Source organism: Ochotona princeps, chromosome 15 (assembly GCF_030435755.1).
Source record: "Ochotona princeps isolate mOchPri1 chromosome 15, mOchPri1.hap1, whole genome shotgun sequence".
Taxonomy (NCBI): domain Eukaryota; kingdom Metazoa; phylum Chordata; class Mammalia; order Lagomorpha; family Ochotonidae; genus Ochotona; species Ochotona princeps.
In genome coordinates, this window is record NC_080846.1 from 53,527,248 (window position 1) to 53,552,928 (window position 25,681).

The 25,681-nt window shown below is 47.5% G+C and overlaps 2 protein-coding genes across 5 annotated transcripts in view; both read left to right on the forward strand.

Annotated features, from left to right (window-relative positions):
* Nucleotides 1–19,022, forward strand: part of LIMA1 (LIM domain and actin binding 1) — a 62,807-nt gene extending 43,785 nt beyond the window's left edge. The window contains exons 7-10 of one of the 3 annotated variants that reach the window (XM_058673095.1): nucleotides 4,848–4,932; nucleotides 6,234–6,343; nucleotides 14,099–14,232; nucleotides 17,415–19,022. In XM_058673095.1, coding sequence (XP_058529078.1) covers nucleotides 4,848–4,932; nucleotides 6,234–6,343; nucleotides 14,099–14,232; nucleotides 17,415–18,423 — 1,338 coding nt within the window. In that variant the 3' untranslated portion in view covers nucleotides 18,424–19,022. Of the gene's footprint in view, nucleotides 1–4,847; nucleotides 4,933–6,230; nucleotides 6,344–14,098; nucleotides 14,233–17,414 lie in introns of all 3 variants that reach the window. The other 2 variants (XM_004598970.4, XM_004598969.4) reach the window with 2 other exon arrangements.
* Nucleotides 19,023–22,861: 3,839 nt separating this feature from the next.
* The window catches only part of CERS5 (ceramide synthase 5), a 31,368-nt gene continuing 28,548 nt past the window's right edge, over nucleotides 22,862–25,681 (forward strand). For both annotated transcript variants that reach the window (XM_004598971.4, XM_058673096.1), the window contains exon 1: nucleotides 22,862–23,199. In XM_004598971.4, the coding sequence (XP_004599028.2) occupies nucleotides 23,003–23,199 (197 nt within the window). In that variant the 5' untranslated portion in view covers nucleotides 22,862–23,002. The remainder of the gene's footprint in view (nucleotides 23,200–25,681) is intronic.

Here is a 25,681-nt window from a genome sequence, read left to right on the forward strand (position 1 = left end):
CCACCTACCTTCCTCATGTCAGTCCTCCCCACCCTAATCAGAGTCCCACGTGGACGAGCATTCCTGTCAACTATGTAAAAAGAAAGTAAAATATTAAAAAGAAAATTTTAAAAATTTAAAAGAAAAATAAGCTAAGTAAATTAGGGAAAATTGCATCAGCAAAAGAAGGACATGCAGGGACCCAGCATGATGGCTCAGTGGCTAAATCCTCCACTTGCAAGCACCAGGATCCCATATGGGCACCGGTTCATGTTCCAGCTGCTCCACTTCCCATCCAGCTCCCTGCTTGAGACCTGGGGAAACTGTGGAGGATGGCCCAAAGCCTTGGGACCCTGCACCCATGTGAGAGGACCCTAAGGAAGCCCCTGGCTTCAGATCAGCCCAGTTCTAGCCATTGTGGCCACTTGCAGAGTGATCCCACAGATGGAGGATCTTTCTCTCTGTATTGCCTTACAATAAATAAATTTTAAAAAAAGAAGGGCATACAGATACAACAGAGGCTTGGAAACCAGATTGTGGCTTACTGATGAATCATAGGCTTGAGAGTTTGGCTGAAATGTGAAGTACACACAGACAGAGAGGAAGAGACAGGTTTGTAGGAAGGCCAGGCCAAGGTGCAAGGCTGTGCGTGTGTTGGAAGAAGTCTCACAGTAATGGAAAGCCACTGAATACTTCCAACAACTCACTTTAGTGTTTTATGCATTAATCATTCAATAAATATCTCCATTGCAGTAAGCAGCAATATTTATGTTAGGTATGTTTACCATGCTCTCTGCCAACCTAAAACCCAATCTCTTCAGTCTTTCTGTCCCTGTGGAAAATTAAATGAAAGACGAGGAGAAAGCTTTCAAATCCATCACAGGGATCTATCTCAGGAGAAAAGGTCACTGGTTCGATTACACCTGTGATGCCATTCTTCCAAGGCAAGGAAATTGTCAAAATGTTTTAAGAGCAATCATTTTCTCAGGCTGGCATTGTGGCAGAGCATGTTCAGGTACCACTGAGTGCTGACCATGTCCCACCTGCTCCACTCCCAATCCAGCACCCTGCTAATGGCCTGAAAAAAGCATTGCAAGATAGCCCCAGTGTTTGGCTGCCTGCTGCCCACGTGGCAGACATGAAAAAGCTCCTAGCTCGGCCCAGCCCAGCCCTCTAGCAAGTGAACCAGCAGCAGGAAGATCTCTGCTTCAGTCTGTCCCTCCCCCCACCCTCTCTGTAGCTGTGACTTTCAAATCAATCAATCAGTCTTGTAAAACACACACACACAGCAATAGGGGCTGGCACAGTGGAGTATCAGACTAGTCATCTACCTGCAAGCGCTGGCATCCCATAGGGGAGCTGACTCGTGTTCCGGGTGTCCCCCTTTCCATCCAGCTGCCTGCTTCTGGCCTGGGAAAAGCAGCAGAAGATGGCTCAAGGGTTTGGACTCCTGCTGTCCTCAAGGGAGACATGAAAAAGCTCCTGGCTTTGGCCTGGCAAGCCCTGGCAAGTGCAACCTTCTAGGGAATGAACCAACCACTGGAAGATCTCTTTCAGTCTATCCCTCTCTCTCTAGTTCTGACTTTCAAAAAACAAATAAATAAAACTTTTTAAAAAAAAACCCAATAATTTTCAAGCTTCAACACAGCAGATTTTTGAACAACACATTAACATTTATAGTAACTCACACGATATAAAGAACATATTAACACTTTATGTTGAGATAATACTTGATAGGCTTGTGTGACTCAGTCATATAATCATACAATCATCAAACACACGTTTTTACTGAAGTTGCTTCTGTTTTTTATTTATTTAAAGAACAGAGAGAGACAGAGATAGCAATCTCCCATCTGCTGGCTTACTCCCTGTTTGCCCGTAACAGCCAGGGCCAGGTCAGGCCAAAACCAAGAACGCAAAACTCTGTCTGGACCTCCAACATGGACGAAAGGGCCCCAGGTGGCGGAGTCACCACCTGCTACATGCCAGGGTGTGCCCCAGCAGGAAGCTGGGTGAGAAGTAAAGACAGGGTGCTCACATAGGGTGCAGGTACCCCAAGCAGTGCCCTGGGCACTCCCCCACAACGCCCACCCCCAACTTGTACATGTGATTACAGCAATGGGCTCAGCATCGGTCCCTAGGCCCAGTACCATGCGCTGTGTTTTCCCCTTAAACTGCCTGTTTGTCTCCTGTTTTCAATGGGAGATTATTTCTCAAGAATAACTGAGTAAATTATGTTTGGAATTTTCTGTGTATAATATAAAACATTTTTAAATCCCTTCCTTGTCTACCTTACAAACATAATCTAGAAAATAATCCTCTGGAAAAGAATACTGGGGTTTGCTCTAATCGGATATCGTATTTCCTTCTGGACTGTTTTCACACTGATATGAAACTGGAACTCTAAACCGAACTGAAGGATCAGAACATTTAAATAATAGCCTAAAAAGACTTCAATGTGACTAAATGACGGATTGGGAAGTGGGTGTGGAAGAGAAGGATTTAAGATAGTACTCCAATGCAGTAGCCTAATGCATGGCCAGGACCCTGTGTGGGTGCTGGTTTGTGTCCTGGCTGCTCTGCTTCCTTTCCAGCTTTCTGCCTGTGGCCAGGGAGGGCAGTGGAGGGTGGCCTGGGGCCTGGGAAACCTGTGCCCATGCCGGGGACCTGGAGGAGGTTCCTGGCTTCTGGCTTCAGACTGGCTCAGCACCGACTGTTGTGACCACTTAAGGATTGAACCAGCAGATGAAACATCTTTTTCTCTGTCTCTCCTTCCCACTGTAGATCTGACTTTCCAATAAAAATAAATTACCCTTAAAAAAAAATAAAAGATAGGACATATTGGGGCTAAAACCATGGCGTAGTGGGCTAAGCCCCCATCTTCAATGCAGGGATCTCGTATGGGTGCTGGTTCATGTTCCAGCTGCTTCCACTTTCAATCCAGCTCCTTACTTAAGACATTGGAAAGCAGCAGAAGATGGCCCAGGCCTAAGGCCTGTACTAATGTGGGAGACCCAGAAGAAGCTCCTGGCTCCTGGCTTCAGATCAGCTCAACTCTAGTCTTATGGCCATTTTGGGAGTGAACCAGCAGATGGAAGACCTCTCACTCCATCTTTTTTTCCCTCTGGAGCTCTTTGAAATCAAAATAAATACATATTTTAAAATACGTATGTATGTTCTTCATGTCCATCCTGCAGGTTTATAATCCTTGGCTGCCTTAAAATTTGCAAAACTGCAGAGCCTCGGTCACTATCGTTCTGTTAGCCTCTCTTGTTAACCAGTTCTTTAGCACTAGATGAATGTTTTTTGGCTTTTAATATAAACAGACTTGAAATGGACTATTTTACCAAAGTATTGTTTTTCCTTTTCTTGCAAGTTAATTTGTGCTTTCATATCATGAAGAGTTTGATAACTCTCACCTGTTCATGTCTGGCTGTGGCAGCGTGAAGTCACAGGGCTGCCCGTGTGTGGTCATGTCATGATTAGCGTTCAGTTTACCCCAAAGGCTCGGGGTGATCACATCGGAGCTGAGACAACAACAGCCTGAGATGAATGTGCCTACGAATTAGCAAAATCAGAAAGCTGTTTTAAAGCTGGACACACAAATTTATTCCTTGTCAGTAAATGAAATAATACATGTAGGGCCCGGCACGGTGGCCTAGCGGCTAAAGTCCTCACCTTGAATGCACCAGGATCCCATATGGGCACCAATTCTAATCCTGCCAGCCCCACTTCCCATCCAACTCCCTGCTTGTGGCCTGGGAAAGCAGTCGAGGACGGCCCAAAGCCTTAGGACCCTGCACCCGCGTGGGAGAACTGGAGGAAGTTCCTGGCTTCCGGCTTCAGATCAACGCAGCACCAGCTGTTGTGGTCACTTGGAGAGTGAATCAGTGGATGGAAGATCTTCCTCTCTGTCTCTCCTCCTCTCTGTGTATCTGACTTTGCAATAAAAATAAAATAAATCTTAAAAAAAAAATCTTTTTAAGAAAAGAAATAATACATGTAGGGCGATTAATTGGGTACTTATATTGCTTTGTTTCATGCCATGTCAGAATGAGTGTTATGAAAAAGTTGAATGGTCATACTGAAACACAGGTGCGTTCTGCCATCAACTTGATCTCCACTGTAAATTTATTCAGCACATTAGACATCCTGACATAAACACTCAACGCTGCCAACATGCAAATGAAAGGATATTACGTGAAGAGTGTACAGTGGGTCACTTTTAGATCCTTTATGATTTTGTGTTTGGAGGAAGTCACTGGCAAGGCTTAGGAGCCAGTGGGAAGGAGGGAGAGAAAGCAGGTAGAGTCCATTGTATCAGATGTATCAGGTGAGTATCAGATAAACTTTTTTTCTTTTTTTTTAACTATCAAAAAGTCTTCTGTATGGTCCAGCTTGTTTCAACAGAATGCATCTCGCTGGGAAATAGCAGCTAGGAGAGGAAGAGTAAGTACGGTCCTTTTCCCCAGGTGCTTTGTCTCGCCTTGTGGAGCGTGGTGCTTCCATGGTGAGGAGCTCCGCTGCCCTGCCTATCCGGGGTGGCCTTTTGCTCCCATGCCACCCCCGCTCTGCCCGCGTGGAGAGCTATGGTTTACAAGTTCTTTTATAAAGAGAGATGAGGCACACTTTTGGCAGTTGCATGCAGTCTGTTTCTCGCGCTACTCTGTAATTGAGAGGCACGCTAATATCCTCATAAAAGACAATTTGCTGCCACTTGTTTAAGTGCTCAGCTGTTCCAGTGCCCGTTATTTCCCCCAGGCAGCTGGGGACTGACTGGAGTCAGCAGGTTTTTATGGTATTAACAGCAGCTTGCTCTTTTATTTTTAATGTGATTCTTAATCCCCCCCATCTTTTTTTTTTTGTAGGTTTCTGCGGCTGAGACTAGCCAAGCTGTCGGTTCCCTGCCCTCTGGAGATGCGTCCTGTAAGCCTCTGTTGTTGGGTGGGGAGAGTGAGGTCCTTGTCTGACATCTGTTTTTGATTCTGGTACACACCCATTGCTGACAGGGTTCAGAAAACTTGCCGGGTCCGACCGCAAGCTGATCAAATCTCCCGCTTGGCTGTAAGGACTGAAGGTGGAAGACATTCCGCACGTTTCATGGTTTAGGGGAAGGCATATTCGATTACGTATGATAAACTTGCTGCTTTTCTAATTGAACTTATCCTGCTTTTTGGCATGTACCATTTCAGAATTAAAACTGCATAAACTAATTTTGAGGTTTCATTTAGTAGATGTTTAAGCAAGGAGGATATTGTTCATTTACAGGGATAAAACAATAGTAGGAGTTGAAGAACCTCTTAGAGTTTTCCTGTGGGTGTTGAGTTCTGCCACCCTTTCGTCCTATTCTGGAACCATTTTTGATCCTTATTTCTCCCAAAGTTAAAAAAAAAAAAAGTTTGGTTTTCACCAAGTCCATTTTTGGTTCTGTTTTTCAGTATATTCTTTTGAAATGTATGTGGATTTCTAGCTCCTCCCCCAGCTAATTAGATGCTGAAAACCCCACCGCTGAAGCAGAAGGCATGCGCCCAACAGATCTCTGGCCAATCCTGCCTTACATTTTCAGAGGAAAACTCTGCTGTTTGGATCCAGGAATATTCCTTTTGCAATCATTTGGCTTAGATGTAAAAGCTGAGTTTTGATGAGATTTGCAAAATATTGTTTTTAAAATAAGCCATAATCTTCTATTACTGTGTTGACTCGACTCGAGATGTCTAAGGAATTCTTTTATGGCTGTTCAGAAGCTGTGTAAACGGCTTTTCTGTTCTGCTACTGAGTTGAATGCCCCGGCAGGAAATTAACTCATGAAGTTGGCACCTGTATGATCATGAAATAGAGCTTCACGGAGCCCTTTTCCACAGTCCTCACCCATGGATATCTGCTAACCAAACCTGGCAGGTGCACATGGATTAAAATTTCTGTTCTCACACTCTCCCATTTTTCTAATTTCGGTGAACCACCCCAGAAGCCACTGGAAGTATAAACTATCTGAAAAACACCAAAGTCAGTAAACAGCCTTGGAAAAAAGACAAATACTCTACAGTAGAAAGATGTTTTCAGGGTGGTTTGGATTCTTCTGGTATGTGGCAAAAGGTGAAAAAGAGCCTAGGTTTGTGTGTCAGAGCCAAGGCTCCTCATGGTATTGAGAGGACCTGTTGTTGATGGACGGTGGCCAGACTTTGCCTTCTGGAAAAGTCTTTTCTGAAACTTCCCTTACAATACAATAAAATGTCTTCCTTTTGTAACTCAAGCAGGTAACTCCCAGGTTAAGAGTGAGGCCCAGCAGCCTGTCCACCCCAAGCCACTGAGTCCAGATGCAAGAGCCTCCAGCTTTTCTGAAAGTTCTCCTCCTAAGTCAGTGAAGGTATGATGGCCAAATATCCCTGAACCTGCAAAGACAGACCTGTTAGGGGAGCCCGATACACCTTCAATCCTTGCGGCCACTGCCACCCGCAGTAGCACCAGATACGCGCCCCTGTCCGCCAGGCACTGTGCCCAGAAACATCCTGTCCTCTGTTCAGGTGGTTGGTCCCAGAGGTTTCTCTCTAGTTTGAAATCTGGAAAATTCTGGAAACTTTTTAAAGAAAACCTGAAGTTCCAATCATGTGACTTTATTTTTTAATGTCCAAGCTCATAAATTTGTGAAAAGGTGAAGCCCGTAAAGTGAGAAATATGAGAAATCTGTTTTTTAAAAAAAATTCAGCATCTTGGGCAGAATGATACCATGTGCTGAAACTGAGGCTCCCTGGCCTGCGTGTGGGTTAGCACTTCTTAAGAAAGGCTGTAACTACATGGGTCTGCACCCCCTTCACCCATGTAATCAATATTAAAATAAAGACAATTTTTTTAATGTAACCACTGGAAAGGGAGTTGCCTAGCCCATTTTCTGTAAATTCAGCCTTCAAGCTACACTTTATACCAGGGTATGAAAGTAGATGGCTAGGAATATACAAGAGTTTTTATATGCTAAGAAAATTTTGCTAGGTTACTCAGACTCTGGTCTTCTTACAGTCCCCAAATTCTAAAAACAACTTTGTCTTTTCTGAGAAAACACAGATTTCATAAAAATAAGACCCCCCCCCAAAAAAAGTTTGCAAATCCCCTCCAAGACTAACCTGTGGCCTGTTACCTGATTTGTTTTCGTGACAGCCTTGCTCGTGCCTTGTTGCCTCATGAGCAAACATCCTCACCCTTCTTTTGTGTCTTTCTCCTCTGCTGCTCTCTAAAGTCGCTGGGTTCTATTTTCAAGCTTTCTGAGGGGAATGCATTAGATAGGAATTATTTTCAGGCGGTTTGTGCTGCCCTAACTTTGTGTCCATACCTGTCATGCTTCTGTCTCTATACCGTGTATACTAGGCCCCTTGGTCCAGTTTTGCTGCACAGAATGGATGTAGAGAAGTCGTAGATGAGGGTGTGGAACAACAGAAGAAAACAGAGAATCCAGGATTTAAATGGTACAGGTATAAGGGAACAAGAAATATTTTTTTGAAAGATTTATTTCCTTTATTTGAAAGAGTGGCAGAGAAGGCAAGGCACACAAAGAGATCTTGCATCCACTCATTGGTTATAGCAGCCAGGGCTGGGCCAGGCCAAAGCCAGGAGTCCAGAACTCCAGCCAGGTCTCCCACAAGGTGGCAGGGGCCCGAGTACTTGTACCGTCTTCTGCTGATTTCCCAGGCTTATTGGCAGGGAGCTGGATTAGAAGTTGAGCAGCTGGGACTCAAACTGCTACTCCCATATGGGATGTCATTGTCTCAACTCTGGCCCAGAGGGATACCGAATGATTTTCAAATAAAGGTGAGATGTAGGAGCCGCCATTGTGGCAAAGCAGGCAGTATCTCTGTCTGCAATGCCTGCATCCTATATGATACTGGTTTGTGTCCCAGCTGCTCTGCTTCCCATCCAGCTCCTACTTGTGGCCTGGGAAAGCAGAAGAAGATGGCCCAAACCCTTGAGCCCCTGCCACCCATGTGGGAGACCCGAATGAAGCTCCTGGCTCCTGGCTTTGGCCTAACCCAGCCCTGATCATTGTGGTCATCTAGGGAATGAACCACTAGATGGAAAGATTCTCTCTCTAACTCCTCTGAGTTTCCAATAAATAAGTCTTTAAAAAGAAACTTGAGATCTATAGGATAAGTAAGGTTTTTGGAATGGGACAAAAAGTGGAAAAAAATATGAGAAAGCAAGGACAAGATGAAGAAGTCTGCGCTTTGACTCAGCCTGACAAGGTGTGGCCTTGGAGAGCTGCTGCTGCGTCCTCAGCCCTTCCCCTGGCATCTGGATAACAAAGTAGCAAAGCCCTCCCCCACCCCCACCTTCCCCTGCAACTGTCACTCTGAGCGGTCCTTGTCTGTGGTTCCTACAAGTGCTAGCAGATTTGACCTAAATCCTGGATTCCTCCTAACAGAGGACTCAGCTAATATAAATCTGTTCTGAAGAATAGTTCTCAGCACAATCTTCCTTCCCTGCCTCAGTTACTAGGCACGGGCTTATCCTGGGCTCAGCTGATCCTGTAGTAAGTTGAATTCCCCTCTGATTCCTATGGAGCTGATGAGTGTGGGTGCAGGACCGAGGGGGTCAGAGCCTTCTGGCACCTGCCTTCTGGCACCTGCCTCAGACCATGCCTACTGCCTTGCCCTGCTCGCTCAGCAGGAGCAAGCAGACAGCCCGGCACTCACGCATGTGTGCTTCAGCTTGTAGGTGTTGTGTTAAATTGAGAATCAACTGGCCCAACTGCCTTTGTTTGCCTGTGGCCCAGAGCTCCAGTGACCATGGTGCACTTTGCCTGGGGTGGGACCCAATGACAACTCCAAGGGCAGTTTGTTTTTTCGCTCTTCAAATTCCCCCTTTGGAGTCTGCAGGCAGAGTGGATGTGTATGGGAAGACCTGCTTACGGGTATAGACAGTGCAACAGAAGTTGTTTCTCCACTTTGGAAAATTACATAAAGCTAAGAATAAACTTGCTCACTCAGAATAGATTTTGAGGTCCCACACATCCTGGAAAATAACTGTTCCTACCGCCTGCCTGCCTATTATTGAAAATAGGACATGTAAGGTAGAGACTCAATTCCTTTCAAATTTTAGTTCCATCAGGAAAAAAAAAATAGCATAGTCCTTTAAAAGTTAGGACTTTTGTGTACTTTCAACATGCTGCCGAGCTCAGTTGATGGGACTTGACCTAATAAGGTTGAAGTTGTTCTGAGAACAGCTCTATAAACCCTGAGAAAAGGGTCAGGCCCTTCTTGCATAAGAGACTCAGGATTTTCTGCTTTTGTTTTATAGACTGATTTATTTATTTGAAAGAGTTAGGGTGAGACAGGCAGGAAGAGAGATCTTTCATCTGCTAGTTTATTCACCAAGTGGCTGCAGTGGCAAGGATCAGGCCAGAGCTAGGAACCAGGAGCTCCCACATGGGAGCTCAGGGACTTGGGCCATCTTCCTCTGCTTTCTCAGGAACATTAATAGGGAGCTGGCTCAAACGTGGAACAGACAGGCCCGGTGTAGTAGCCTAGCGACTAAAGTCCTTTTCTTGCATGCACCAGCATCCCATATGGATCCCAGTCCTAATCCCAGAGGCCCTGCTTCCCATCCAGCTCCCTGCTTGTGGCCTGGGAAAGCAGTTGAGGACGGCCAAAAGCCTTGGGACCCTGCACCCATGTGGAAGACCCGGAAGAGGCTCCTGGCTTCGGATCAGCTCAGCTCTGGCCAGTGCGGTCACTTGGGGAGTGAATCAATGGATGGAAGATCTTTCTCTCTGTATATCTGACTCTCCAATAAAAATTAAAAGTAAATCTTTAAAAAATAAACATGACAGCCAAGACACAAACTGGCACCAATATGGAACGCCAATATCATGGGCAGTTGGTTTTTCTCCTATTCCACAATGCTGGCCCATTTCTGGTTTTTGTTTGTTTGATTTTAAAGATTTGGTTACTTTGAAAACAAAGAAAGAGAGGGAGAGACATAGGTATCTTCCATCTGTTGACTGACTCCCCAGATAGCCACAATAGCCCTATTTGAGCCAAGCCAAAGCCAGGAGCCAGGGACTCCATCTGAATCTCCTACATGAATGGCAGGGTCTTGAGCAACTGGGCCACCATCCATGGAGTTCCCAGGCACGTTAGTAGGGAGATGTACAGGAAATAGCACGGCTGGGATCTTTGCATATGGGATGCAGGTGTTGTGAGCAGTACTACAACCTCTGCCCCAACTCGGAGGTTTTTGTTAACTACATCACAGTAAAGTTGGGGGTTGGGGAGATTTGAGGTTTCTTAAGCTTTGTAACCGCCCCAAATGTTTGCAGGGGGAGGGAAAGGCCAGCCAATGTGCTGCCTCTGGGAATTTATGTTCATTTCTACCATACCCGAGACAGTCTTGTCCTGGGCTTCCTCCGTTGGCTAGTCCTGCTCATGGATGCAAAGAAAGAATGCACCTACCTGCCAAGAGCACCCCTCATGGTGCCCTGCGAGCTGCCCATCCCTATGGACAGCACAGGGTAAGAGCTTTGATGCTGTTTTGCAAAGCTGCCGGAATCATGCCAGGAGGGGGCTTCTAGCGTCTTCTCTCACTGTGCAGTGCTTTTCCAGTGCACTGACCTTGCTCCACCCCCCAGTGCTTTCACGGAGAGTTTCCCAGCCAAGGAAGCGGTTAAGGGTACACAGAACCAGCACAACCAGTTGCTGTGTAGATTTCAGTTTTATTACTTAGATATTTTACACAAACTGGGAGGAGGACATGCAAGGCATTCCGTGACGTTCTATCAGGAAGATAAAGACCTGACATCAATACGGAAGTCTCTCCTGACCTCACTGTACCTAAGCACTTAGCGTCGCTTAGCTGCAGCTCGCTGACACGCATGCGCGCGCGCACGCAAACTTGGGGTCTCCGTTGGACTAAAAAAAAATGTGTGTGAAGTAAGAGGGTGAAGGAAGGTAGATGCAGGTTTATTGGGAAAATAGCCGAAGTGTGCACTCACCGGCAGAGGGGCACCGCCTCATGGGGAAGCACGGAGCTCAAGGGTGTCCACTATTTATTTACATGCTGCCTCCCTGGACCCAGAGTATCCTGAAGGCGCGCTCTGTGCATTTCAGTTGGAAGCAAAGTAAAGACTCTCACAATACTGTAGTAAGATTACTTCCCTTTGGGTTAGTATTTGCTCTCTTTCCCCCAAAGAGTTGCCTTCCACCAGGGAAAAACAAACAAACCAGGGCAGCTGAGAACATGCCTAGTGGGTTTCTTGAGTCAGGAGTTCTGGGTGTCAATCCGGCGGCTGACATCCCAATGAGAAATGGTATGGAAAAGGATGAAAAACATCTCTTACTAACAGAAAAAAATATACATCTATATGCTGCAAAGATAAAAAAAAACCAGCTGGCACTCTCACATTGGCACTGCCAAGTCTGAGCATGCCTGGAGGCATGGGCAGGATGTTTGCCAGGACTACGAGAATGGTAGAGATTGCTGGGCACTGACTATGCTTCCTGTTGTCTGAATAGACACGGGGGCAATCACAGAACGATGGCTGAAAGCCCGGGACAGAGAAAATAAAGGGAAAGCACAGCCACAGCCACTGTGACCTGGCGTCCTTCCCTGTTGGGATCCTCAACCGTGAGGTCCCCTGGGCGGCTGCCACGCACCCTAAATAATATCCGGAGAGTGTAATAGGAGTACTGGGGCCCGGGTAGGTCTGGCTGGAGAAGAGCTTGTGGTTACTTGTTTGCTCTGGCAGTCTATTCATTTGATATGGAGGAAAAGGAATTCTCACTTGGGTGGGTGAAGGCTGTGGGTCTGTTGTGGCAGTTAGTAAGACACTAAAGAATTATGAATGAGACCCTCCTGGCACTCCTGAGCTGGGATAGGTTCCAGCCGTGGGCAGAGGCACGTGAGGTTGATGTGCCGTCATGGGCGTGGTCACTTGAGAAAAGGGAGAAAATGGGGCCTGTTCTTGGTTCTGTGTCTCTGAGTTTCAGCCCGGTGTGGTCGAGCACACCAGGGCAAGCAGAATGCTGTGTATTCACTGAAGGTTCCTGTTTGTCTCTTGCAGCTTCCGCCTCCTGCTCCCGGTACCTAATTTCTGCTCCTGCCTTCCACTTTCCTCCTAATGTGAGCTCAACTTTGACTTTCTCCCAGGTTCTCCTGTCTGTTCTCTGGGCTGCACGCTTCCACAGTGTGTGTGTGGAGGAGGTGTGCTTCAGTGCCTCTGTCCCAAGTGCAGTTTCTGCCCTTTGCTCTGTCCTTATTGGCCAGTATTTATTCTCCTAAATCCAGTTCATGGGGTCAAAAATTATCACCTCTGTGTAACTGAAAAATATTTCTGGTCTGACAAAAATGTTTTTGTGCTAAGTGAATTGTCATTTGTACAAACTGTCTTCAATGATCTCAATTGTACCATCACACCCAGGTAATATCTGTTACATTTTAACGTGTGCCCCGCATGCATCACAAGAGCCTGATCCTTTTAACAAGAATCTAATTAAACATCTGGATTTAAGTTGTCTTGATAGAAGTATCCATAATAAGAAAAAAAAAAAAATCTGAGTTCAAAGCAATTCCTTCATTTTTCCCAAAAGTATTCAGTACAGTAACATGGAGGCCCATTTAGATGTCTCCCTTAAGCTTTGATTTCTTAGGAAATTTTGTTTTCTTTTTAGGACTCTGTCCCTGGAAGGAAGAATGATATGCTTTAACTAGCCATTTCCACTCAATTTTGTTGTTCTTGTTTTCTGCAGTAAAGTTGTTAGCAAAATTTAATGGCAACAATGCACCTGGCAGACTGGACAGGCGGCTCCCCCCAGAACTGGGGCTCTTCTCTCTACTTTTCATAAGTCGCTTGACTTGTACTGAAGTGTCTACCACTAATTTTATGAAACTCCTTTATGTAAATTTCATTTTCTACTCTCATTGCTTAAATCCACCTGGAAAATTCTTAGTTTTTGCTTGACTTCCTAATGAATCATGGAGCAGTGAATTTGCCATCTGAATTTTTGCTGGGGGGGTGGGTGGGTTTACCTCTTTCCAGATTTTTGTTTTAAATCAAAATATTGTTTGGCTCATAACCTGTTTCATTTTAGGCAGGTCCTGGGCCTTGGGGTCAGTTTGTATTTTTGACCACCCCATGTGGGTTTTTGTCAGGATTTTTTCCCTGGGTGACATCCCAAGCGCTGGCTGCCATCCCAAGCGCTGGCTGCTTCCTCATCTCCTGGCCCATGTGACCACGTTGGGCAAGTCCGGGGCAACACACACTTACAGGCTTTTGACTTCCACTCCCCTGCAATTTCAGCCATGGGACCTATTCTTATCATGTAAAAACTTGCATTTTTGGAATCCTAGCTTTTATTAGCATTAGAATACCAACTATTTTCTATACTTTAAATTGACCAGGAGACCCACTGTATCCACCCAGTTCTACATTTGACAAGCAGTTCATGAATCCCTCAACAGTCATCAACTAGTGCCTGCTCCCATACAGTCCCTGCCTTTATTCTCCATTGTTGTTAGAAATTGTTTACAACCACTAGCTTAAGTGAGCTGTGCCTTGGAGTCCTAATGAAATGGTTTGTCTTTTATAAGGGATTCCTTTCATGCGTCAGTTTTGACCTGTTGAGTATTCTGCCTCGTTGACTGAGCAAATCAAAGTTGTAGGCAGAGTGGGAATAAAAGCTGCTTGACTGAAACCCCTTTTCCCAATTCCCCAAGCCACATGTTCTTCCTCTGCTTGAGGTGTGTCCGCTTCAGCCTTACGGTCATCTGTCCTGCTGTGACAGCACTTGTAGTCCTTTCTCCTCTGTGTGTGGACATTGCCTCGCCATCCATGCCCCCTCCACCCTGCCCCAAGCTCCTAACGTGTGTGTGTGTGTGTGTGTGTGTGTGTGTGGCTTCTCTGAGCCTCTGTGCAGTCCACTCCCAACTCAGTGCAGCTACAGCCAGACAAGTTGGGGAAGGAATCCAGGGGAACCTCTTGGCGTCAAGGAGTCCATTGATAGAATGGTAGCTGGGTTAGTGCTGCCATGAGGACTGACAGCTAAGGGAGTCCTGAGCTAAAGCAGTACATCCTACGCCCCATCTCAGCAGAGTCCTGACAGCCCTACCTTCGCTAAATCCACACTTGGTCCTTTTCTAGAAGTTCCAGGCACCTGCACGAGAGACCTGTGTGGAATGTCAGAAGACAGTGTATCCCATGGAGCGTCTCCTGGCCAACCAGCAAGTGTTTCACATCAGCTGCTTCCGTTGCTCCCATTGCAACAACAAACTCAGGTAAATGCAGACGCAAAGCCCTCTCGCCGCGTTGGCTCTTAGAGCACTGGTCCTACAAGATGGTGTGTGGATGGTGTTCTCCAGAAGATTCTGAAGAAAGTCAGAAGCATCTCTCAGTGACAGATCTTTCATAGAGAATTATAATCGTGTTTAGAGCTGCTTGGTATACATAACACAGCTTGTAGGTTAAAAAAAAAGTGAAAATAACAAAACAAAACAAAAAAACCTATGTGGCTTACCTTAGTAGAATGCTTTGCCAAGAATCATAAGGCTAGGAAATCTCAAGAGGTTACTGTACCTCAAGGGGTTCAATAAATAGTAACAACAGTAACAGTAATCCAAAGAACATGTGTCTTTCTCTGTGTTGTTTTAATTTCCTCGAGAGACAGATGGACACAGCGCTCCCATCCACTGGCTCACTCCCCAAATGTCCACAACTGCAGCCCCAGCCAAAATCCAGGAACTCAGCCGGGCCTCCCATGGGGGTGGTTGGAGCCCAATTGCTGAGCCATCGCCATTGCCTCCCAGGCTGTCTGCATTAGCGGGAAGCTTCAGCCAAGAGCCAGAGGCACATGTTAAAAGAAGGCAGCCCGGTTTGGAATGTGGCCATCCTAACTTGGTGTGTTCATTGCAAATACTCACCCCCTAAAACACCCTAGGAAGATGCCCTGGCAGGGCTAGCATTATAACAGCAAATTAAGCCGTTGCCTGGGACACCCCCATCCCATATTGGAGTGCTGGTTCTAATCCCTGCTACTCCATTTCTGATCCAGCTCTGTACTCACGTGCCTGGGAAGGCAACAGAAGACGGCAGAACTACTCGGGCCCCTGCCACCAATGTGGGGGACCCAGATGGAGTTCCTGGCTCCAGGCTTCAGACTCGTGAAGCCTTGGCTGTCACAACCATTTGGGGAGTGAACCAACAGATAGTAGAAGATGTATGTGTGTGTCTTTCCCTCTCTGTCACTCTGCCTTTCACATGAATAAACAAAATCTTTTTTTTTTTTATTATTTAACTTCATTAATTACATTGTATTATGTGACACAGTTACATAGATACTTGGGTTCTCCCCACCCCTCCTCAAACCCTCCCACCATGGTGGATTCCTCCACCTTGTGGCATAACCATAGTCCAAGTTCAGTTGAGATTCCCCCATTGCAAGCGTATACCAAACATAGAGTCCAGCATCTTATTGTCCAGTCAAGTTCAACGGCTTCCTAGGTATACCCTCTCTGGTCTGAAGACAGAGCCAGCAGAGTATCATCCCAGTCAATTGAAAGCTCCAACATACCATCAGCAAAAATTTACATCATTATGGAATTAATTGACATAGTAATGAGTAACCAATATGTTAAAAGTAAATGCGAGTTCCCAGTCACCTTCTGTGACCACCTCACCTATACTTCAATTTTAGTTTATACACAACATATAACATTCAAAACATAACATGTTATACATAACATCATATCATCTTAAATTAAGGCAAACGTGGTATTTAACCTTTTGGGATTGGCTCATTTCCCTTAGCATTATGGTTTCCAGTTTGGCCCATTTGGCCACAAAGAACTGCATTTTGTTTTTTTTAATAGCTGAGTAGTATTCCATGGAGTAGATGAACCATAGCTTTCTTATCCAATCCTATGTTGATGGGCATTTTGGTTGCTTCCATGTTTTTGCAATTACTGATTGTGCTGCTATGAGCATAGGAGTGCATGTTGGTTTCTCATAAAACAAGTGTTCTGGATATATTCCTAGGAGTGCTATTGCTGGATCATACGGTATGTTGAATTTGAGTTGGAATAAACAAAATCTTTAAAGAGATTCCCTGGCATCTGTGAGACTCTCCCTTGTGGTAGCTTCCAAGACCTCTTGCTCATCAGTTCTTTTTATATCTACTGTCTTCATTTTTTTTTCCTACAAAGCATATTATTTCTTCTGTGGCAACATTATTGTTTGTATACCCCCTGTGAAATGTGTTACCTCACAAGAGACACCAAATCTGTTTTCAAGTTTCCAGTGCTGGCCTTAGGGGATACCTCCTCCTGCCTGCTGGCTGTGACTTTTGGTTGACCACTTGTAGCTCGTTTAGCACCAACTGTCTGCAAAGCGTTATACACAGTCCTGTGCAGCAGTACTTTTTTTTTAAGATTTATTTATTTTATTGGAAAGGCAAATGTACACAGAGGAGGAGAGACAGAGAGGAAGATCTTCCGTCCGATGATTCACTTCCCAAGTGACCCCAACAGCCAGGACTGCGCTGATCCAAAGCCAGGAGCTAGGAACTTCTTTCTGGGTCTCCCACATGGGTGCAGGGTCCCAAGGCCTTGGGCCGTCCTTGACTCCTTTCCCAGGCCACAAACAGGGAGCTGGATGGGAAATGGAGCTGCCAGGATTAGAACTGGCACCCATATGGGATCCCAGCTAGTTCCAGGCAAGGACTTTAACCATTTTGCTATCGTGCTGGGTCTCACAGCAGTACTTGTAAACCGTAATATCAGTAGGAAACTAAGAGGAAAAGGATTCAACAGGGTTGGGCGCTAGAGCCAAGCAGCTAAAGTCCTTGCCTTGCGTGCGCTAGCATCCCCTATGGGCGCCGGTTCTAATCCCAGCTGCTCTACTTCCCATCCAGCTCCCTGCTTGTGACCTGGGAGAGCAGTAGAGGGCGGCCCAATGCACTGGGACCCTGCTCCCGCGTGGGAGACCCAAAACAGGCTCCTGGCTTCAGATCAGCTCAGCTCTGGCCATTGTGGACACTTGGGGCGTGAATCATCGGATGAAAGATCTTCTCTCTCTCTCTCTCTTCCTCTGTATATATCTGACTTTCCAATTAATAAAATAAAAAGTTAAGGATTCAACAGTACTGAGGAAAATGTGTGAGGGATCAGAGCTAGGCAGTATCACCTAGTCAAGACTTTCTGGAAAAAGTAATCTGTGAACTGTTTTCGTCAGAGGAGAGTGAAATCTTTTGAAGAAGACTGGCCTGTGAAGGCAAAGATCCTCTGTCGAAGGAGAGCAACAGAGATGTGCTTCAGAGAGGGTGGAAAGTGTAGGTCACGCGTGTGCTTTGAGAGAGTCTCCCTAGCATCTTCTAAATATAACAGAACTGCCCAATTGTAGCCTACTGGTGCAAAGGAAAGCATAATGCTCTGCTAACTTTATGTCCTTTTCCTGTTAACAACAGTCTGGGAACATACGCGTCTCTACATGGGCGAATCTATTGTAAGCCTCACTTCAATCAACTCTTTAAATCCAAAGGCAACTATGACGAAGGCTTTGGGCACAGGCCACACAAAGATCTGTGGGTCAGCAAAAGTGAAAGTGAAGAGACTCCAGAGAGACCAGCCCAGCTCACACACGCAGGAGAGACCCTTCCGAGCCCGGGGGTAGAAGATGCCCCCATCGCGAAGGTGGGCATGCTGGCAGCAAGCATGGAAGCCAAGGCGGCCTCCCCACGAGAGAAGGAGGATAGGCCCGCTGAAACCAAGAAGCTGAGGATTGCCTGGCCACCGCCCACTGAGCTCAGCAGTTCTGGGAGCGTCTTGGAGGAAGGCATCAAAGTGTCTAAGCCCAAATGGCCTCCTGAGGATGACAGCAGCAAGCCCGAAGCCCCCGAGGACGTCGACCTGGACCTGAAGAAGCTCAGGCGATCTTCCTCCCTGAAGGAAAGGAGCCGTCCGTTCACCGTAGCTGCTTCGTTCCGAACCACTTCCCTCAAGGGCCCAAAAACATCGTCCCCACCTGTCAAGAAAGGTTGGAGCGTGTCTGAGCCAAGTGATGAGTTCGCAGGAGGATTGATGGCAGAAAGGAAGCAAGTGGAAAGCACGAAGGCCTCCCAGAGGAACGGGAGTGTGCGGAAGACAAGCTGGCAGCACAGGGAATCAGAAGAAGGGGAGCTGGGGAGGAGAAGTCAGGAAATTCGGGGTTTTGAGGTGGGCAATGAGGATCTTTTAGAAAACGGTGCAGATTTAGATGAAGATGATAGCAGCCACATCCAGCAGCGATCTCCACTGGAACCCAAGTCTCCCAATTGGTCCAGCTTCGCAGACAACACTCCCACCAAAGAATTCACAGCCCAGAGCCAGAAATCGCAGGAGGTGGGGTTCTGGGAGGGGGAAGTGGTCAGAGAGCTGTCTGTAGAAGAGCAGATCAAGAGAAATCGCTACTACGACGAGGACGAGGATGAAGAGTGACAGGTTGATGACAGCGCTGGGTCTGAAATTCATGTTTGTGGGCCACTGCCCTTTATCGAAGTGATACACGGCGGACGGGTGTCTTCATGTGAACTGTCATTTACACAGACTCTCAAAAGAACTCCACCCAGCGGCTTAAGCAAACCAGTCCTAAGTGCCAGTGATGGCACTACTGAAATCCACTTCTGCAATGATGACACGCATCAGAAGCTGCAGGGTATTATATGGAAGCAGGGAAATCCTCCAGCTCACACAGTGGCATGGTCTGAATCCCACTGAGTCCCCAAGAGCAATGTTAAAATAGATGATGGGTAGTGAGTGCATTGTTATACTGCAAATTACTATTGTGGAATTAGAACACAGACCCAAGGGATTTAGGGCCCTAGACGTTATGACTGAATGCACTTTAGTATAAAGGGCACAGTTTGTATCTTTTTCAAAGGAATATCCATTTAATTTTTTTTTTAGTACTCAGCTGTTAAGGGATCAAATATTTAGTCTTTAAAAACAAATTTTTAGGGGGAATTTTCTTAATCTCATATCTAGAAAGAACTTGCTACTTTGCTTCCCGCTGTCATCGGCCACCCTCTTCTGAACCGCAGGGCCATAACACAGCCATCTTTTCAAAGCAGCTTTTGAGGCTGTTATAGAACCTTGGTCCTTGGAAAGATCGCTCGCCACCCATGTCCGCTGTGGCCTTCCCAATGAGTCTGGCCCCAAGTGACCGGCTTTTCTGGGAGTGTCTGTCCTAGTTAAAGCTGCAGTATGCTGTAGGATCTCTGGGATCACCATCCATTACACTCCATGTTAGAGCAAAGTGAGGGACTTCATGGAGGAGTGATAGAAAGAACCTTCTTACACTTATTCTAGGATATCCTCTTTCTAAGATGTTGATTTTTTAAGTGCTTATCAGCTCTGAAATCTTTTGGTGTTGATGGTAGACAATATTCCTGGGGTGAAATTTAACCAATTACTGGCCTTTTTCTCAGACTGTTTTCTTGCTTAATTAAGGCTTCTGGACACTGGGCCCCATATCCCATACCGAGTGCCTAGAATCAAGGGCTGGCTCCATTTTCAATCCAGTTGTCTGTGGCCTAGGAGACAGCAGGTGGCAGCTCAAGTATTTGGGGCCCTTCCACCCATGTGGGAGACCTGGATGGAGCTTCTGGTTCCTGCCTTGGGCCTGGCTCAGTTTGGCTGTTGTGGGCATTTGGAAAGTGAACCAGCAAGTGGAAGATTGATATTCATCATCTCTCTTTCCCTTTCAAAAAAAAACTTTGAAACATTATCAACTTGAGTACATTTGTACATAATCAATATTCCAAACTGTATGTGTGGGAGGGAGAGGTGTTTTAACCTATAGGGTATTCTTTGTACCACCTTTATAGAGATTTAGCTCTAATGTTTTTAGAGATGTAAAATATTTTTGCTTTCTTACAGCCTTGCTTAGTCTGAAACATTTTTATTCAATAAAGATTTTAATTTACATTTGAACTTTTCAGCGTGCTTTTTTCTTCTTTTTTTTTTTTTTTTTCTACATTGTTACAGTCTGTCAGGATCTAATTTTACATTAGCAGTTTGGGAAAACAAACGGGGCCAAGTGTATCTTAGGTAGATGAGATCTATAAATACAACTCACCACTAGGTGGTGGTGTTGCATTGGTCTTGGGCTTGCTTCTCGGGCTGCTCTGGAAAAGCAGCTTGGCAAGAGAATCTTGTTATTAAAATGAGCTGTTTGGGGCCTGGCGCAGTGACCTAGCGGCTAAAGTCCTTGCCTTGAACGCGTCAGGATCCCATATGGGCACCGGTTCTAATCCTGGAGGCCCTGCTTTCCATCCAACTCCCCACCAGTGGCCTGGGAAAGCAGTTAAGAATTGACCAAAGTCCTGGGACCCTGCACCTGCATGAGAGACCTGGAAGAAGCTCCTGGCTCCTGGCTTCGGATCAGCTCATCTCCAGTCATTGCAATCATTTGGGGAAAGAATCATTAGATGGAAAATCTTCCCCTCTGTCCCTCCTCCTCTCTTTATACCTGACCTTCCAATAAAAAAAATTTACGAACTATTTGTTATATCAATATAAAATCCAGTGGTAGTTTTTAATCTTTGTTATGCTCAGCATTTAACAATCTACTTTACAACGAAACTTAACAGACGAAGAATTTCTGAATGTCCCGAAAATGTCCACTTGGGACTGGGATGCTCTGGTTGGATAGAACCCTGCCTTTTAGGGTTTGTGCCTTGTTTTTTTCTGGTTCTTATGTAATGGTAAGATGAAGTGTGGATTTCCCTGGAGGTGAGTGTACCTTCTGAGTGGGTGCCCTCACCCCAAGCTGAAGTCCTTTAGAAGCCTTCTTCATTAACCAATCTGGAAGGCCCTAGCAGCACATGCAATCAGCTCTCCAAATGAACACAACGTCGTTTGGGCTTAGTGCAGCAGATGTGACAGGACGATCAAGTGAGTTTAGCATTGGTGAGGCAGGAAAAGGGGCCATCTTAGAACTTGGTGTATGGACACTGCCGATGACCCTGCCAGGCCAGTCTGCTTCAACGGCGTGCTTGGGTCACTCTTGGTCCAAGGGAAACCTACACCAATTGGCTTTCATCCCGTGTAGCAAAGCAGTATGTCTTCCGAGAGCCAAAGAGGTTAGGAAGTGACACAGGTACATTTTTCTGAGGGCATTCAAACCAAGATCGCTGTGCACCACTGGTGCCTGCGTGCCAGGTTAGGGTATTCTGTTCTCAGGACTCCAACTGAAGAACTGAACCTGGGCTTAAACTCTGTCCTGACTGCAGACAGGGCAGTTACCCTTATGGCAGCAGCTCTTGAGTTTATTAAATGTAAACTCACGGGGTCTACTCCCGAATCTCCTGAAATCAGAATCCCTGTTGGGCCCCGAAAGACTTGACAAACTGTCTGTGGGAGAGAAGGGCTGAGCTGGCCTTTTAGTCCACTCGCGGGCACGGGCTGCTTTTTTGTCCTTCTCAAGCTCTTTAAATGGCATATGCATGCCTTGTTGGTTGTAAAGTTATCTGTTCTTAAACAAGAAGTATCGATTTCATCATTTTCATCCTTTTTTTTTTTTCCTGTTAGATCATTCTAGATAAAGCCTGGTAATTAACCTTGAAGCCGGGTTTTAACAGGGCTCAGGATTCTCCGGGTCTTGGGAGCCAAGCAAGCTCAGTCTTTTGAAGGGCACCCCACTAAGGCTTCCCTCCTAACTAGATTCACAAAAAAGAAGAACCCAAAGTGAAGGCAATTTGTAAGATGAGAGCTCAGAGTCTGAAGACTTTCTGTTTACCTCTTATCTGTGTAACCTTGGGCAGCCTGTTTGACCTCTTTGGACTTTAGTTTATTCCTCTATAAATGAGCGGGAATGACACCATCTCTCTGATAGGGAAAAGGGGGGAAATAAGTTGCACGCAGCACTTGCACGTAGTATATGTCATTAATCGTTGGCCACCATCTGTTTCTCCTCTTGTCTCTTCTGAATGATGTCCATTTCCACGTTACTTTCCTTCCCTTATCCGGTGAGAATACATTTATAATAAAGAATTCATTTAAAATAAAAATTAAAAGCCCATTTTTCTTCCCTGAGGAAAACTTCCTAAATTTTTAAGGGATGAAGCCAGAGCTGGAAAGGGCTTGAGCTCCTGTAGGGTTACGAAGGGAGGAAAAACATGGCGAGCAGAAGGAACACCTGCGCTGAGGCTGAGAGGCTGGAGCGGACACTGCTGAGGAGGGTCGGGCTTTCGCGCTCGGGGAGGCAGACCTGAGGAGCCGTTGCGGCCCCGACCGAGCCCTGAGCCCGGGGACCGAGCCCTGAGCCCGGGGAGCCCGAGCGGCCCCGACCGAGCTGGGGACCGAGCATTGAGGAGCCTGAGCGCAAAGGCCCGAGGCGAGGGGCGTGGCCGTGCCTGGCTGTGCGCGCGAGGGAGACGCGTGGTCCCTGCAAAAAGGGGCGGGGCCGGAGGGAGGGGGCCCTGGTGGGTGGGACCATGGCTGGGCGGGGGCGGGGCCCGGAAGGGGTGTGCCAGGTGATAGGGCCATGGTAAGTGGAGTACTGGCGGAGCGAGGGCGGGGTGCGGCCACAGTGGGCGGGGCCATGAGGGTGGAGGGCGCGGCCATGGTGGGGCGGGGCGAGGGCGCGGCCTTGGTGGGCGGGGCAAGGGTGAGGGCCATGGCTGGGCAGGGATGATGAACGGGCTGGGTGGGTGGGGTTCTTGCGGGGGCGGGGCGCGGCTGCGGGGGCGGGGCCCCAGGGCCTCCGTGTCTCCGAGTCTCGGGCCCAGGAGGGGCGTGGCCGGGCCCAGGAGGGGCGTGGCCGGGCCTCAAGGCCCCGCCGCCTGGGGGAGGCGAGAGGGAAATGGCCGGTGAGGGAGGTGGGCGGGGGAGGCGGGGTGGGCGGTGCGGAGGCCCGGCCTCTCGGTGCGGAGGGCTGAAGGATGGCCGGGACCGAAGGGGCCGGAAGGGGGTGGCCGTAGGCCCGACCCCGCCCCGGGGCTGCCTCCCCGCGGGTTCCGTTGGCTGTGGCGGCGGCTGAGGGCTGTGGCGGCGGTGGCCGCGGGGCGGGCGTAAGATGGCGACTGCGGCGGCGGGAGCCCTGGGCCTGCTGTGGGGCTGGCTGTGGAGCGAGCGCTTTTGGCTGCCCCAGAACGTGAGCTGGGCCGACCTGGAGGGGCCTGGCGACGGCGACGGCTACCCGCGTGCCCGGCACATCCTCTCGGTGTTCCCGCTGGCGGCGGGCGTCTTCTCCGTGAGGCTGCTGTTCGAACGGTGAGAAGCCCGCGGGCTAGCGGCGGCCCGCGGACGCGGCGAGCCGGGGCGGCGGGAGAGCCCGAGGGCCGGAAGCAGAAGCGGAGGGGGAGCCCGGAAGCCGGAGTGGGAGTCAGAGCCGCGGGCCAGTGGGAGCGGCGGGGTCTGGGGGAGCACTGCATCCCGGAGGTCGCCTTTCGGGGGTCTCTACAGCCGGTGGGGGGCGCGCGCTCCGCAGAGAGCCCCCCCACCCTCCAGACGAGGAAACGGGAAGTGCAGCCCTGGAACCCCAAGGGGGTCTCCCGGCAGAAGCAGTGGGGTCGGTGTGCCGGGGAGCTCCAGTTTCTGAGTTGAGAGAAGACCACCGGTTAGGCCCCTGCGCCTTGCCGTGTGTCTCGGCTCGAGGGCGTTTATCTGTAGGGCAGTAGAAATCTGGTTGCAATATAGGGTGTGGTGGAGCCTAAGGCCTCCAAAGCAGGGGAAACTCAAGATTGGCTACTGAACGGTCCTGGAGCCCCGAGTGGCCGGAGAAGTGGTCTGGAAGGGCTGGCCGGCGGCAAGCGTCATTGTGAGAGTTGAGCGGAAGCCCTCTTGTAAGGGAGTTGAGCAGACTTGCTGCCCACTTTGCCCAGCCATGTGCTTTGGGGGAAAATGACTTCACCCTTGTTCGTGTGAGCAGACCATTTGCTGAGGGTTTGATGCGGATGACTTTATATAAGGTTGAGTGTGCAGGCTTCCGATCCCGTGGACTCAGACGCCTGCAGCACGGGGCTCAGGGGATGGGGGGTGGCACGTTGACGGCTTGTGCTCGGTTTGCCATTATCCGGAGCACTTGCGTTTGTAATGCAGGAGGTAGCACATTGCAGGCAAAACAACGTTACTAAAAGGTAATACCTGTTGTAGAGTGCTTTTGTGATGTGTCTTGTCATTCATCCATTTACTCATAGTATCTGTTGTCATCAGGCTGTTGTAGCAGATAGAGGTTTAAGTGCGAAAGCCTTTTTTTGTTGTTGTTGTTATTTGTTTAGTTAAAGCACGTGAAACCCAGAGATCTTTTTCCGTGTCCCCAGGAACTCAGTATTGGGGGTGGGGGGTGGGGGGTGTTGTTTTTGTTTTCTAAGTATAACCATAGTGTTAAGCATTCCTAGGGAAAGGCACAAACCGCTTTTCTTTCAGATTAGAAATAAACTTTACCCAAGTATTCTATTCCTTGGCATCTGTATATGAAGGTTGAAAAAGAGAAAGGCAAATTAAACGACTCAAACAGAAAATACATGATTGAAGACCAAACAAGGAAAGTTCATTGTAAGAACAGTCTGTGCTTTTCATACAAATACATGCTAGTACGGAAATTTACCTGTGTTAATGCTAAGAGGAAACAGCTGGTTGCTCTTTCAATCCTAATTTAATACAAATTCTTATTGGATTACAGAGGGTTCCATCAGGTGGCTGAAGAGATATATCTACCTGCTGTCAGAGTGCTGGAGAGGCTCTTTTACCTGTGGGAATTCTATCTGGATGTTTCTATGGTACTCCAGTGTCAGGGGAGTGCGGGACGGATAACACTACGGAGCTGAGAGCATTCTAGAACGGTAGCCTGTGGCCAGTAAGAAGGACATCTTATTCGTTACATGTGTGCTTGTAGAAAGATTTTAACCCTAGAGACAGTGTTGATGTTTTTGTTTACTCTGTTACTTCAGTAAGTAATTAGAATTGACTGCTGGGTTACCAGTTCCTTTCCTACCAGGCTTTTCTATAAAGGGAACATAAGCCACCCTTAGAGAACAATAAAGAACATAACAGAAAGAACATGCAGGGACAGTTAGGCTTTCCTGCAGTCTCTCGTTTCTTTTTTTTTTTTTTTTTTTTTTTTTTTTAAAGATTTATTCTATTTTTATTACAAAGTCAGATATACTGAGAGGAGGAGAGACAGAGAGGAAGTGGAGCCACCGGGATTAGAACCAGCAGCCATATGGGATTAAGGCGAGGACCTTAGCCACTAGGCCACACTGCCGAGCCCAGTCTCTCGTTTCTTAAACCCCATTTACACACAGAGAAATGGAGAGAGAGAGAGAGAGAGAGAGAGAGAGAGAGAGAAAGATCTTTCCTCTTCTGATTCACTCCCCCAAGTGGCTGTAACAACTAGAGCTAAGCTAGTCCAACGCCAGGAGCTGCTTCTGAGCCTCCCACCCTGGGTGCAGGGGCCGTGGACTGGAGCAGTCCTCTGCTCTCCCAGGCCGTAAGCAGGGGGCTGGGTGAGAAGTGGAGCGGCCAGGGCCAGGGCCGAGTGCTTTCCGCAGGGGGATGCTCACCCCTGGGAAGGAGCCAGATGGAGGCCAGGTAATTTTCCCCAGCTCAATGCTCTTTCCACTGTATAATCATGGCCATCTTTTCCTGAACCCTAATTCACCTTTCAACTGTTAATATTTAACCTCCTGTTTCTCATATTCAAGGATTTGGAAAACAAATCATGTTCATCCCATTCTTCATTATTTTTTTTTTT